The sequence below is a fragment of the Zosterops lateralis genome, assembly GCF_965231275.1.
Source record: "Zosterops lateralis genome assembly, chromosome: 2".
NCBI classification, from domain to species: Eukaryota; Metazoa; Chordata; class Aves; order Passeriformes; family Zosteropidae; genus Zosterops; species Zosterops lateralis.
The window spans coordinates 105826825-105841708 of record NC_139763.1 but is presented as its reverse complement, the minus strand read 5'-3'; the positions used below and the strand labels follow the sequence as shown (position 1 = coordinate 105841708).

The 14884-nt window shown below is 37.7% G+C and overlaps 1 protein-coding gene across 1 annotated transcript in view; it reads right to left on the bottom strand.

The window, feature by feature from the left end:
• EPHA6 (EPH receptor A6) overlaps nucleotides 1-14884 on the bottom strand; it is a gene marked incomplete at both ends in the record, with an annotated part of 364185 nt that overhangs the window by 333139 nt on the left and 16162 nt on the right. The window contains one exon of the mRNA XM_083855628.1: nucleotides 3981-4045. Coding sequence (XP_083711754.1) covers nucleotides 3981-4045 — 65 coding nt within the window. The remainder of the gene's footprint in view (nucleotides 1-3980; nucleotides 4046-14884) is intronic.

The following is a 14884-nucleotide window of genomic DNA, read 5'->3' as shown; positions in this document are numbered from 1 at the left end:
AATTATTTCCCTGGCTAAATCAATAGGAAAATTACCAATTGACAAGGAAACTGTTCAAATCATTGTGGAAACTAAAGTACTTTCCTATCTCTCAGAGTTGTCAAATAATTTAGAGGACTTCTAGTAGGTTCTTTACTGCTGATGCCACATGTGGTCTACACTGTCAAGTCAAAGTAGCTTTTACAAGTCTCTTCCACACCTAAATGTCTCGTAGCTTTGTGCTGTAAATCACTTTGCTCTCCTTTTAAAGTGATTTTTGGAGTGGCTATGCACAAATTGGGATTGTTCAGCCTGGAAAAGAAAGGGCTGTGAGGGGACTTTAAAGCACCTTCCAGTGCCTAAAGGGGGCCACAACAGAGCTGGAGAGGGACTTTACACAAGGGCATGGAGAGATGTGATGAGGGCTAATGGCTCTAGACTGAAAGAGAGGAGGTTTAGATGGGATATCAGAAAGAAATCCTTTCCTGTGAGGGTGGTGATGCTCTGGCACAGGTTGCCCAAAAAGCTGTGGCTGCCCCATCCCTGGAAGTGTCCAAGGACAGATGGGATGGTTGGAGGTTTGTGCAATGTGGTCCTGTGGCATCCTGCCCACAGCAGGGAGTTGAAAAGGGTACAATCTTTGAGCTTCCTTCCAACACAAACCATTTTATGGTAGAAATTTATCAGGACTGGACAGGCCCATATGGCAGCAGTCCCCAAACCACAGCTTCTGAGCAAACTTTGCTCACAAAACTGTGTTGCAATGATTAAGGCAATTGGAAATAAATAGTGGGTTTTTTTAAGTCACATTGAAGACAGAAGGAAAAAAATCCCACCAACTGCAGTTGAGTAAGTAATATTTTATTAGTATTACTGCTAATGTGTAACAGAAGGTTGTAGACCACTGCATTTCAGTTGGACTTTCAGGTTTTTTTAATTTCTTTCCTACTTCCTGACTGTGTCCCCAAGGTCAGCAAACTGACTTTGGTTAGAACGTTGGGTTTTGCTTCACAAGCACTTGAGCACTTGTGACTGCTCACTTGCTCTCATTCACATCCTCTTCTGAAACACATGAACTTGCATCTTCCCATTTTTTGTACCAATAAAAAAAACCCCAAACCTCTGTTCTGTATTCTCAAGGTCATGGAGTGACAGTTTGGTGAGTAAAGATCTCCTTTCATAGTGCATGCTTTTTCATAAATCAATCAGTCATTTTGAACTACAGCCCAAAGAACAGAGGAAGTATCAGATGTGCCCATTATTAAGGCAGAAATTTTAGACAGCCCATCACCAAGAAGTTAAACTGGAACTCAGTCAACAAAAGTTGATGCTATTGACCTCAGAGATATTACTGGTTTATGCTGCATTTTTGTAGCTCTAAGCACTAAATCTACTACTTGTTCAAAGTACAAGGAAAAAAATCTGATACACAAATAAAACACACTTGTAAGAAAAAAACTATTGCATTCTCATGCTACAGGAAGGATGCACAAATAACTGAGAAGAAAATTTAAAAACAAAATCACATACTACATTCCCAAGATATGGATAACACCGTTATCTTTGCAGCTCAATGATGACCAAAACTGCTGAAAGTTTACAAATGTTATGTCATGAATTTACTAAAAATAAAAAGTCTGGTAGGCAAAGGTTAAGGTTCTGAAAGTTCCAAAAGAATTTCCTGATTTTTTTATGCCACTTCACCCCGGCCTGTTAGTTTAACATCTCTGAGGCATACTCAATATTACCCAAATCCCAAGCACTATTATTTCAGTAGCTCTTTAATTTAATGAAAACATTCCTTGTGACTGAGTACACCAGTAAGTTACTGACTTCTGCTAATGTCACAGGCTCAAGAAAACCCTTCATCCCATCCTCCTAACATCAAAAATGTTCAGCAGAGCAATAATCATATGTCATAGACATTTTTCTTACACGTAAACACTACAGAAACACTTTAAAAAAACGTTTGATTAAAGTAACAGATTTCAATGGTACCTGAAAAAAACTTATTTCAAAAAACACCAATAATTCAAAATCTGTCACTCTGCTTCAGGAAACAAGAAAATCCTAATGTGCCCATCATGGGACAAAACAGATTCTTACCCCTGCAGTGAAAATCTCAATCACACCAATGATTCTGCCTTATTCTGGATTATATTAGGATACAAGAGTAAATCAGATTAGGTAGTACTGTGGACATAAATCACCATCCCTGGAAGTGTTCAAATAGTGTGTGACTGTGGCATTTGAGGACGTAGTGAACATGGTGGTGTTGGGTTAACAGTTGGACTCAGTGATCTGAAAGGTCTTTTCCAATATAAATGATCCTATGATTTTATGCTACACTTTTCTCCCCCCTATTTACTCTAGCTCTTTTTTTCTCCCAAGTCACTTTGTACATTTTTGGTCAATATTTTAATAATTGAATCCCAGGTTCATACTGAAATGTAAACTCCTTGTATATGTATTCTACTAAGGGCTGCCAGTTCTTAATATACAGCCGAGGTCCTAAGACACTCCAAACCCTCAAAAGGCTGCAAAACTTAGGGTATGCATAGGGTATGTATAATGAACCAAAAAATACCAATTAACTTGGAGCGCACGCATTTTTGTGTTTGTACACTGTGGCTAATTTCAGAGTACCTAAAGCTTTTAGGAATTTACACAGTAACTGCTTTCCAAATGTACTGAGCACTTCCACGGAGCTCATCCCAGTGCTCAAGCAAAACATTCCTCACTGGATTTTCTCATCATGGTAGATGACAGTCCTTACTTTTTGCTAGAGCAAAAATTCCTAGATTCATTTCTCATTGTGGTGCATGACAGTATTTACTTTGTCTGGGATTTTTAAAGGAAATAAAACTTTCAGAATTGTAACTCAGGTTGCGTGAGACTGCACACAAAACGTGAAACACAGAAGTATCTGTGAGAGATGGAAATTATGCCTAGGAATACAAAGAAAAAAGAGTAATCCATAAAGTTGCAAACAGGCTGAGATTAAGAAATGTCATATTGCATGAAATCCCTGAAGGCAAAGACACAGAAGGCATTTTATAAAAATGGATTATTAAGGTGCTGAGGGTAGACAGTTTCTACTTCCTTCTGGAACAGAACATGGCAAATAAAATGACTGAAAATGGAACAAGATGTTTCTCTGAGAAAAACAGTATCTTCTGAGCTCATTTCAGAGAAGCAAGTCATTTATATGCCCCATACACAAGAATCAAGAGATAATGCAAGCTAGTATAAAAGTAAGTGATACACAATATGTACAGTGACATGGAACTACAAGTTGATGCAGAACGTGTTAAATGCTCCAGAATATGCATCTTACTTTAAAAGTGAAACTCCAAGTGCCCCTGATGCCCTGTGACATGCAGTAGCTGGGTGGGAAGGAAAAAAACAGGTTCTGAAAGTGTAGCCACTGGCAAAGCACTTGATGGTTGAACTTCAGAGAGTAAAATGCTGCTCTACCCCAAGCTCACTGTTCCCATGGATAACAGACACTATTCATGTTTTCATTTTTCTGATTTAGGTAATTTGATACCATGTTATCAGATGCGAAAGTCCATACTGGTTCTCATTCAAACCATAAAATTTTGGTCCAATTTGCCAAACAGGTAATTATTTTTCCTTTTATTCTGCACACACACAAAAAAAGGGTTTATTCCAGCAGAGGAACAATCCACATTCCTCCAGCATAAGAATTTTTTAATAAGAAACTTTATGATGTGTAGCAGCTAAAATTGGATTTAAAGTAAGATAGATACTTAGTACTCAGAAAAGCAAGAGAAGAACATAATAATGTGTACTCATGTCATTCTTGCATCAGTAATTCCTACTCACAAGACAGGCAGCTCCAGTCCCAAGAACAACTAAGATCTTTCAGGCAAGTCCATATTGCAAGAATATCCACCCAGGTACGAGAGCCATTCACTTCCAGAGTGTCAGAATGCCAAAATCCAGACCAAAAAAAACCAAAATGGTGAAAGACTTACCCCATTTAAGGGAAATGTTTTCCATCCTAGTTCTCCGAGGGCAGTTGTAGTATCAAGTAACACAACTGAAAATGGAAAAAGAAATGGTGTTTGTGGTATTGCCTTGATTAGACACAGCAAAGTATTAAAACAGGAAGGCTTGATCTTGCCATGGTAGCCAGGTTGATTTGGGCTTTCACGGCTTACATTTCTTACCTAAAAAATATCTCGAAATTCATAAAAAGCCCCTTAATCTTTTGCAGAAATCATGGCCAAATCACAGTACACTATGGATATTTAACCGTTAAAAGATGCCTCATCAAACATGCACATTCCTTCAATTCCTTCAATTCCTTTGCCTGGAAATTTGAAAGTTTGCAGCATTAAAGCTAACAAAATACAGTTTCAAAAGTAAGATTTTTTTAAAAATTTTTTTTATGAAACCCATAAACTTCCCAGAAACAAACTATGCAATTTAAAAATTGAGAACACAGAAAGACAAACAACCTCAGTTTCTCTCTTGGATGGAGTATCACAGTGTTAGTATCTGCTGCATATACTTTGCATCATTTCTGCCATATTCATGTTGGTTTCTTTGATCTATGATAGGATGTGCATTTTGGTACATTACACAATGTTTCTGCATTATTTTAATGTTAAATTACATTAACTTCCCTTTTCACTTCCATTCACTGATGCTAAACAAAATATACATAGCACATGAGACATTTTACCCATAGGTACTACTGCCCTCTAATGGAATTGTTTCATCCAACCCTATAACTTCAGAAATCTAAATTAGTATTTAAACACAAAATGAAGTATTATATAAGGTAGTTTATTTTAATTATTGAGTTGGTGCATTTTGATTGCTGAGTTCCTCCTTATAGCCCACTAATTTCAGTTCTTCTTTGAATGGTTAAATGATGGAAAAAATAATTAAGCAATTAATTTGAAACATGACCCCACTAAACACGCATTTGTGGGTTTATATTGCCGTGTGCCATTTTCCACCTCTTTTCTGTCCAAATAATCAAAGTACAGCTATCTATAATGTGTTTCTATGAAGCAATACGGTAGCAGAAGGCAGGTCATGTTTTTCTGCCTTATGGAAAAGGCACCTTGGCATGGACACTGAACTTGCAGCTCATTAGGGGGAACCTGACCCAGCATCTTCCCTTCTCTTCTGTACTAGTGACACTTAGAGCTCCTCTACGTTAGAATGGACAGTGACTTTTAACCTGAAACTGAAGTTTGCTGTCTTGTCAACAGACACACAGGCAAGGAAAAAGCTCAGCACAGACCACATAAAAGCTTAATGATTTATGTGAAGAAATAATGACATTTTTAAAATATATTCAGCAAAGGGGAGTAGTCTGCTCTCCACCACTTCACTTGTATGAAGCTTCGTGAATAATATGAGTATAAATTAACCATTTTTTACAAACCCTGTTTTACTTCTTTAAAAAAGTATCACTATCCTCATTGAGACTATTGCTGTCTTCCACTTGCTTAAAAAGCTGTGATTTACAGCTGTCATATTATTTTCTATTTGTGTCAGGCTACCACGCTCTTATGGAAGAGTCAAAAAAAGCATCTTCTCACTTGACATTTGATGTATCAGTTTCCTGATAAACCTTTAAGTTATAATCTACTGGGGATCTGTTACTGCCAAAAAAAATTAAAATTGCAAACTGGGTTTACATATTTCTTTTCCACAGAGAGGACCAACTGCTCAGTTCATCTTAGGTGTTTGTTTTCTTCTTCCCATCTCTCCTGCCCTCCTTTCTCCACTTAGAAAACGTGGACTATTGGTTATGTACTCTGTTTCCAGCTGAGTTTCAAGTTTTATCTTGCTCTTTGTCAAGTGCTATTCCCATGGATCTGCATGCAGAAATAAATTTATCTATGAGCAGCATTAGTGTTTGAAGTGTCATTTCACTTTTACAATTTTTTGTGGTATCAAGACCGCAATTTAATAAACATCATCCAAGTACTCAAAATTAAAACTACTGTGGAACAAGACCTAAAATATAGAAAGGAAAACTAATTCATTTCTTCACTGGAGCCTGAATTAATTAATTCCTTGCCTGAATTAATCAAATAGTACTTGAAGGCTCAAAGCTATACATTAAAAAAAAATTAAAAACTAGAGTAAATTCATCACTGAAAGTATATGAAGTTTAGATTTAGTTGAGCCATGATCTAATAACATTCCTTGTATACACTTACCAAATGATCCCCAATGAGTAATTGAGTTTTGTTAAAATACAGTTTTTGATACATTTGACATACCAAGGCTCTTGAATGCTCACATATCCTCACCTACCCAAGCTGCCAAAGAACTGGAAAATTCAAACCAATTGGAGAATTCTCCAGCTGAGAATTCAAAACAGCAAACAACTACTAACCAGAACTAGAAGGGTATCACCTTCAGAGTCAGAGATGAAAATCATGAAAATGAAAAGACTGTCTTTACAACAGTGCTTGTATTAAGACATAAAATAATTATCAATCAAAATATGCAAATACTGAAAGATCAAGTAAACCTTATGTTAATGCCAAAGAAACACAAACTCCAGTGAAGCTGTGGATTCAACAGGGCCTGCTATACAAATGAGGACATGGATAAAGCAGTAAAATTCTTGCACACTCCAGAAGTTTGGAAGTATCTACGTGCTAGACTTCAGTGTGAGACAGAGACACCCAAGCTATCTTTAAATGAGGTGATTAAGAAGCAGCCTATCCTCAGCAGCACAGACCTGATGGCAGACAAATCTGCACTGCCAAGGAGCCTTTGACTCACAGCTCTTATGGCAGAAAATTCCCTCTGCCAAGGAGCTCCAGGCTAAGAGGAATGTAAACATCTGAATTACACACAGGAGTGGAGGCTTCCCCTCTGCCTGCAGGAAAGTTTTGAAAGAACTAGAAGTTCACATGCAAAGAGACTAAAAAAAGATGGTGGGCACTACACCTATGATGTTTATAATGAGAAAATTCCCTAAAAAGCTAATGGAAGGACAAAACTGTATTTATTGACCCTTGTCCCTACATCTACTTGTTTATGCTCCTTTGTATGCCACAAAAAGCTCCATCCTTCTTAAAAAAAAATGAGAAGTGTCCATTAAGGACAAGCCATTAGCTGCCAGCACAAACAGAAGTGTGTCTGGAACTACTGCAGTGAATATTTTATGGGAAAAGCTCTGAGTACACTGGTTGAGACTCAGCAATGTTATTGACATTTGTGACATCCAACCTCCACTTTTAGCGGGCACTTTTCTGAGGTGATGCTTCTAAAACTTGCACAGTGAATAAGAGCTTAGGACTGCCATTACAAAGTCATGTCACGATTCAAAATGAACTCAAAGACCCTCTTAAAAAACAACTCTCTGGATAAAAAGAACTCAGATTTAGCACTTGAATGTCCTTTCTTAAATAACTGAACTGGGGATACTAACACTTGCCCAACAATACTATACAGACTTAAACATACATCTGTAAGCCTGTTGTTTAATTACCTGCACATTTCATTCTTTGAAGTATTTAGCTTTATTTTCCAGCACATACATTAATATATATTATATTATTATTACTCATTATATCATATTGAACTTCAGTTTCCTTTTTTTCTGGACATTATTTTACACTGCTATTATTAGACTTTACAACTGAAATTAATCTTTCAGAGGTTTTACCTGGTCCCAGGGAAACTGTTTTACCTAAAATTACGACGAGCAGAGCTCCAAGGACTGACAGGGTGGAATTTTAATTTTCATTCCAAAATGCTCTTCTAAAGATGAACTCTGAAACGTGTCTGTACAGCCAAGGAAAAAAGCCTTCCAAACATTCATTTCACCAGTTTCTTTTCTTCTTTTTTTTACACATCTCCAGACAGGGTATGTGTAAATAAACACAACTAATACAGGATTTTGGCCAACTTCATGGAATCACAGCCTAATATCAGATCACCCAGTTAGATCTGCTCCATTTTACACATTTCACTGTTACCTCTAGAGTGGGTTAGCCTAAAGCAGAGCAGTACACAGACATTAATTTCTGAAGACAGCACTAATAACTCAGGAACATCCCTTCTGTACTGTGTAAAGGATACCCAAAAAACCCTTGAAAGTTTCAGTATCTTCCAGCAAGGAAGGGAGGTATTACAGGTGACCCCCAGAAATGGGCAAAACTGGCACCTTTTTTTGTCCCTGAGAACTTTATTATTGACTGCAAAGTTTATAAGGCAAACACACAGAGCTATTGAAGTCTCTCACTTTCAGCCCTCAAGAGAGTTGTTGCTCTCTTATGAAGTGTCAGTACTTTCTTTCAGGTTTTATGTTTAGGGCTTTTTTTCATTTTTAGAAAGAGGATCACATGCAGTATTCTGAAATCATTCCTTTTAACAATATGTATTAAGAATCCTGGCTATTTTTATATCCTATTTATATATCCAGGGTCACATTAGCCTATTTTTTTCTGCAGCACTGCATTCATGGCCTGTTACTACTCTACAAGAACACTGTCCTGTACAGTTTCACTCCTTTTCATCATCATTTTTTTTTCAATTTGGGTTAAGTTTTTGCTCTTGAATGTACAAAGATCCATTTGTTTATACTAAAAAAAAGTTCCATTTGCAAGAGCTGACCTTTACTAAGTGGGAAAGGGTCCTCCCTTCTTTCCTCCTCCTTTCTTTACTTACTGCTCTTTTGTCAGGTATTTGGCTTATATTTATTTTCATGTTACTAATGAAAAAGGTTAGAACACTGAATAGTGTTCAATGACTATCTCAAATTCTGTGATTTAACAGTCACTAAAACTATTTTAGGGTTTCTTAGACCTCAGGGTTTAAAAAAAAAAAAAAAAAGCAAGCTTTTTACTGTCAGAAGATTCTGTCATATTCTTTTATAACATAAAAAATTTCAACATATTACTGCTATGGCTTGCCTGCCTGAAGAAGACAGAAAGAAGAAGGAGATATGCAATATCCAAGTTACCTTGGCAATTAACGTGCAATCAACTGGGGAAAATTATTTAAATGCTTGGTTTTATGACTAGGCCTGTTTTCCATAAACCAAATAAACTGGCATTCATTATACACGTATCAATTGAATCCTTTTCCATAATTTTCATTATTTTGCATGCAACAGCTATCTGGTTTAGGCAAGATTAATGAGATGCAAGTAATAAAGTATGAGGAGCACCTGTCTAGATAGCAGTTCTGCCAGGGAAGTGTACAGGAGTCACAGCAAATCAGAGAGTAAACAAAGTATTGACAATGCTGTTTGCCTGAGATAAGCAGGATTAGAGCCAGCAAAACAGAGAGAGTAATCCTTCCACTCTCCTCAACATTTCCAAGAGTTTTATGTCAGACTCCAAGAAAATCCTTGCTACCCTACAGTTGTAAAGAAGAGGGAGAGCTGTGACTAATTGGGAAGCTGGGGAATCTCCACTCCAGGAGGCTTTTAAGGCACCTTGAACACTGGCAGGCCTGGTTTCTGCATAATCTCCTCTTGCCTTGGGGCAGAGAGAGGGAGATAAATGACTTCTCCAAATGTGAGTTTTATAAAAATCTAGTTACCTTGTTAATGGTGCTTCCCTTTTCTTTTCAAACCACGACTCTAACACCTACGCTCCTCCAGTATTCCTGAATTCCCTGAGTCCCCGAACTCATTAAATTTACCATCAGTAACCCAGAGATGTCCTCAGCCAATTCTTTCAGGACTCTTCCAGGACTATTTACACCAGATGGGGAGTGCTTCATATTCTCCATGTTATATGAATAAATCACTAATTTCTGATTTTCCCAATTTCAAACACATTATTTTCTGCCTCTTTCTAAAAATAGTTCAATACCATTCACACAAACATCTTTTTTCTTAATGCAGTAAAGAAATTCCCATTGTCCTGAGTGTTGTGAGACTTGGTTTTTTACCTAACACACTTCTTATTTTCAATTTTCCAAATTACCTATTTTCTAACATGAGCTAATTTCCATATGTACCCTGTCTTTTCCATTAATTATGAGAAATATTTGTATTTCTAGTTTCTGCTTTCATGTTACCTCCAATGTAGGTTGAGCTGTTATCTAAAACTGGCCTTTTCTTATTTTTTCAGTCATTTCTTAATCAAGAAGTTTTAAAAGGAATTTCCCTTTCACCTTTGTTATTCTCATATTTGCACACTCACACAAACACTTTTAAAAGTCTCTTCTAATGAATGAAAATTTGCCAGAATAATTTTTCATGTACTGAACCCAACACCTCATTCATTATACATTTATCTTGTCAGTGCTAAGAAGTTTGCAATGTTATTAGATGGGGTTATATTGGATAAATGCTTGTCTTTATCTTGGTACTGTTTTACTCCATTACACAAGGTCTCCAGTGAGAATCTTCAAAACTCAATTCCCCCAGCACCATTTTTCTTTTCATAGATTACATACAGATGCTTAAGGAATAATTTCCCCTCTTTTCTCATTTGATTCAGTTATGCGTTTCAGTCTTACTGTTTCCTACAACTTTCTGGATAGACATAATTTGAAATCCTGTGGCTCTGAGAAAACAAGATTAAAGCAAACAATGGCACTTTTGGGGGGAAAAAAAAGCCACCTGTTACATTCAACCTTTTTTTGTAGAACATATTCTTACCTATTTCTTAGCAAGATAATTTTTAAATGAAATTAAAATGTATAATATTACAGAGCCAATATAATGATCTTTTCCATATGTGAAGACGCACCTTCTCCTTAGAGGAGAAGGCTGCTGTAACCCTTCTGCTCCATCTCTCACTGGAATGGAAACCAACATTTTCATACCCAAAGTTTCAGTTTTACTACATCCTTTTCTCATACTTTCTTCCATTCTTACTTTAAAAATCAACACAAATCCCTTTATTCCCATATTATATCATTGTTAGCATTGCCAACCATTGCAGACCCCTCAGTTACATCAGTTACACCTGTCTTTCTGAAAGTAGGATTTAAAAGCAGGTTTTTTAAAAAAATTTGCAAGCTCTAAGTTAACTTCAGGTTAACTTTAAAGTTTTCAACCACAAACATATTTTAACAAGATCATTTTTCTTCCCTTACCAATGCCATTTCACTGTAAAACAAGCAACTGCAATACTTTAGGCACTTATCAAAATATCTGATAATCAATTACTGTGACTTCCAATTTATAAATACCTAAGAGGGACAGTTACTCTCAATAAACATGAATCCTTGTACCCAAAAGAAATAACAGTAAAATTTTGTGTTCTTTTTCTTTCTATTATTTTAATCCCTGTCTAAAACTCCAGCAAAGATATCAAAACAGGAGGAGAAATTCAACAACTTATCAGATAAAGGCATATAATAACAGTCAATAAAAGATTCAGTCTTCCCCACTAAGGTAGATTCCAAATTTTATTTCACAAATACCAAATGAAGCCACTTGATACATGCAGTGGCACCAAATGCATGGAGAAAATCTGTCAGTGCAGAAGGACATGACAATTTCTGCCCTGAAATATTTCTAGGATAACAGTTACAATTCCAAACTGTACATGGCTAGATCTTAATTACTTATTCTGCCACCCAGCAGGTTATTTTGCTCTAAGACAGCAGTAAACATTTTGTATTTTGAGCTCTCACACAGGCACTTGCTTCTCCCATGTGAGTCTTACTCCTCAGCACAAGAAACAATAAAACTACTGAGGTAAAAAGCAAGCATACTCACATCCAAAATAAATGGGCTTATCTCAGAAAAAGATGAGGCCCCGAGTCTTCCTCAGGTAATTGTGGAATGGAAAATGAGTAGGTAATGTCCTACCTCTCCTAGCCTGTATCAGAGCTTTTTCCCTAAAAGCAGCGTCAAAGTGATTTCAAAGTGATTTTGTTGATCAGAGCACTTTCAGATGGGAAAGCAAGGCAGGAGAAGGTTGTGAAATCCATAGCTCAGCCAGAGGGGATGAAGTCCTACGTTTGCAATGCACCAGAAGGGGCTGAGCACTGCAATGTCAGCCCTGCAGGACAGGCAGTGAACACAGAACTGAGGAAGTCCTGGCAGGCAGAGGCAGATTGCTCAACTTTAATGTGCTCCTCACAAAGAATGAGATGGGGAAAAGGGGTTTAGGTACCAGGGAAACAATGTGTTCTTACCACTGACTCAGCTTTAAGGTACTCCCTTATAGCTGTTAAAATGAAGTGAGATAAATTAATGCTGTTCACAGCTCCAGAAAACAACATCAGAGTTGTATTATTATTCTATGTTTTTAGTTTCACACGTGCAATTCAAAAAGATCAAGAGCTAACCCTGACAAAAACAGGAGTCACAAAATTATGGTAGGAGCCCAGCTGCACTATTTAATAATTTTGATTCTGCCTTGAAAATACTAATTGATATTCAATTCACCATCATGTTCATGTCAACAGTAGATTGCTGGGCAGCATTTCCTAAATGAACACAAATACCTGACAGTTTTGTCAGCCCTGTTTATTAACCTAAGTGTATCTTCATTAGGGAAATTAGAAACTGAAATTCAGACAAACAGATTTATCTTTTCTTGCACTAGTAAATGCCTGGTGTGTTGAAGCCAATTCTCTTAGTTTGGGACTAATGCTAACTTTAATATTCTTCACTTTCTGTTAACCTTTTCTGCTCTGCATTCTTACAAGCAGTTTCTTTTATGTCTTTTACTTTAATACTTGTATTGAATGGTTATAAAGTGAACAAAAAATTTAAAGTCACAACATCCATAAGTGAAAAAAAAAAAACAACCCCAACATACAAAAGCTTTTGGAAAATTGTAACAATACCTATACATAACAGTCAGCTAAACTAATTATGAAGTTAATAACTCCATGGCTATTGCTCCTATACTCCATACTTTTTGAGAATTCCTCTTCAAGGGGGGTAGAAAGTTCCCATCGGAGTTCACAGGCATAATCAAACCCACCCTAGGCACCCATTCTTCCTTGCCCTGCTCTGATCCAAAGACACAACCTCTCTAATAGTAAAGAATGAAATGGCATTGCAAAGGTTTGTTGCCTTTTCCCAATAAATACTTGGGAAAGTTGATACAGAAATACCTTTCAAGCTCATAATTTGTCTCTTTTTAAGTGGAGTGAGAAGTGTGGAGTGCTCTACAGCAGTCCCTTTAAAGAAAGACGTTTTGAAGAGACCAGCTGATAATGTCACAAACAGGGACTGAGAGGACAGATGGTCACTGCTTACTCCAGTAGTCACTTAATAACCATAATGAAAAATTAGCAGTTTGGTGACTCCAAGGAGCAGAACAGACAAATCTTAGGAGAGGGACAAAGGCTGAAGCAACTGAAGTTTGTGCCTGGCTGGCAGCACAGCCCCACGAGGAGCTGTTTGAGAAGCTCTGGCTCAAGAACTAAGACAAGGGACCAGTCCAGGATTTTTGGCAGAGCCCTTGAGGGTGTTCAGAGCGGCAGAGCTGCTTCAGACAGGTGGAGAACACGAACTGGGAGTCTGAAACTATGATATAGGGAAATCAGACATGGGAACAACAGTCAGGGAAGCTCCAGACATGGGACACCAAGGAGGGTTTTTCTGCAGTGGACAGACTCACTCATTGAAGCCAAAGACTCTTCACCACTCTCTCACCATCTGCTACTATTTCTGTAATTCAGCCTAACTTTTCGACTCCAGGCAGTTAAATCAGAGTTTACCTACACCCAGTCCATACGTTTACACAATAAAAAATGAAACAGGGTCATCCCTATTTTGCAGGCAGAAAAGCTACAAAACAGAAAGCAAAGCAAATATCCAGCCCAGAAATGGCACTGCTTTTCCTGCTTTTCCCAGCCAGCAGGAACATTAAGCTTGTCTGTGTGACGTGGTGCAGAGGGTGGGAAAGCACAGCTGCTTTCAATCCCCATCTGTTGCACAGCTGTTCTCTGAACTGCCACTCAGAATTCATCCACAAGACATACAAATGGGCCTCAAGAAATGACAGGATGCTTATTATTATCCACTCCAGACCTATGGCAATGCCACACAAACAGGATGAAGTTAGTATTTCCTACCAAAATAGAAAGACATGCTCCCTGATCTCCCTATAGACCCAGTGTCCTGGTTTGGGCTGGGATAGAGGTCATTTTCTTCTTAGCAGCTGGTGCAGTGCTGTGTTTTGGGTTCAGTATGGGAAGGTAACACAGCAATGTTTGAGGTTGTTGCTGGGTAATGCTCACCCCAAGTCCAGGACTTTTCAGTGTCTCATGCTCTGCCAGTGCACAAAAAGCTGGGAGAGAGCACAGTCAGGACAAGTGATCCAAACTGGCCAAAGGGATATTCCACACCCCAGAACATCATGCTCAGTGTGTTACCTGAAGGGTGTTGGCTCTGAGGGGCTGATCAGGGCTCAGGAACGGGCTGGGCATTGAACAATGAGAGATGAGCAACTGTGCTGTGCATCCCTTGCTTTTCTTAGGTTTTGTCTTTCTTGTTACTTCCAAACTGTTGTTCTTCTACATCACCATTATTACTATTACTGTTATTCTATTACATTTTACTTTGTTTCAATTATTAAACTGTTCTTATCTCAGCCAACAAGGTTTTTACTCTTTTTTTTTTATTATTCTCCTCCCCATTCCACTTGAGGGATTGAGTGAGCGGCTGCCTTGTACTTGCAATGTACCAACAATGACACCTAAGAAAGCAAGTGACATACAAAGGATAGAGGAGGGCTATTAAGGCTACATTTGGAGTTTTTTCTGATGGTTAGAGGTAATGTGGTTAATAATGACTTTAGCTGTCAGTAGATAAGGAAAGTCATCAGTAGACCCACAAGCTGTGGGCATATCAAAGCAGAAGCAGCCATGACTTTCAACTATGTAAAATGCTCTCAAGCAAATTGATCACTTTTTCTCCTTTGCTTCTTGAAGTGATATCTTGTTTGTTTGATAAGTTATCTGCCTG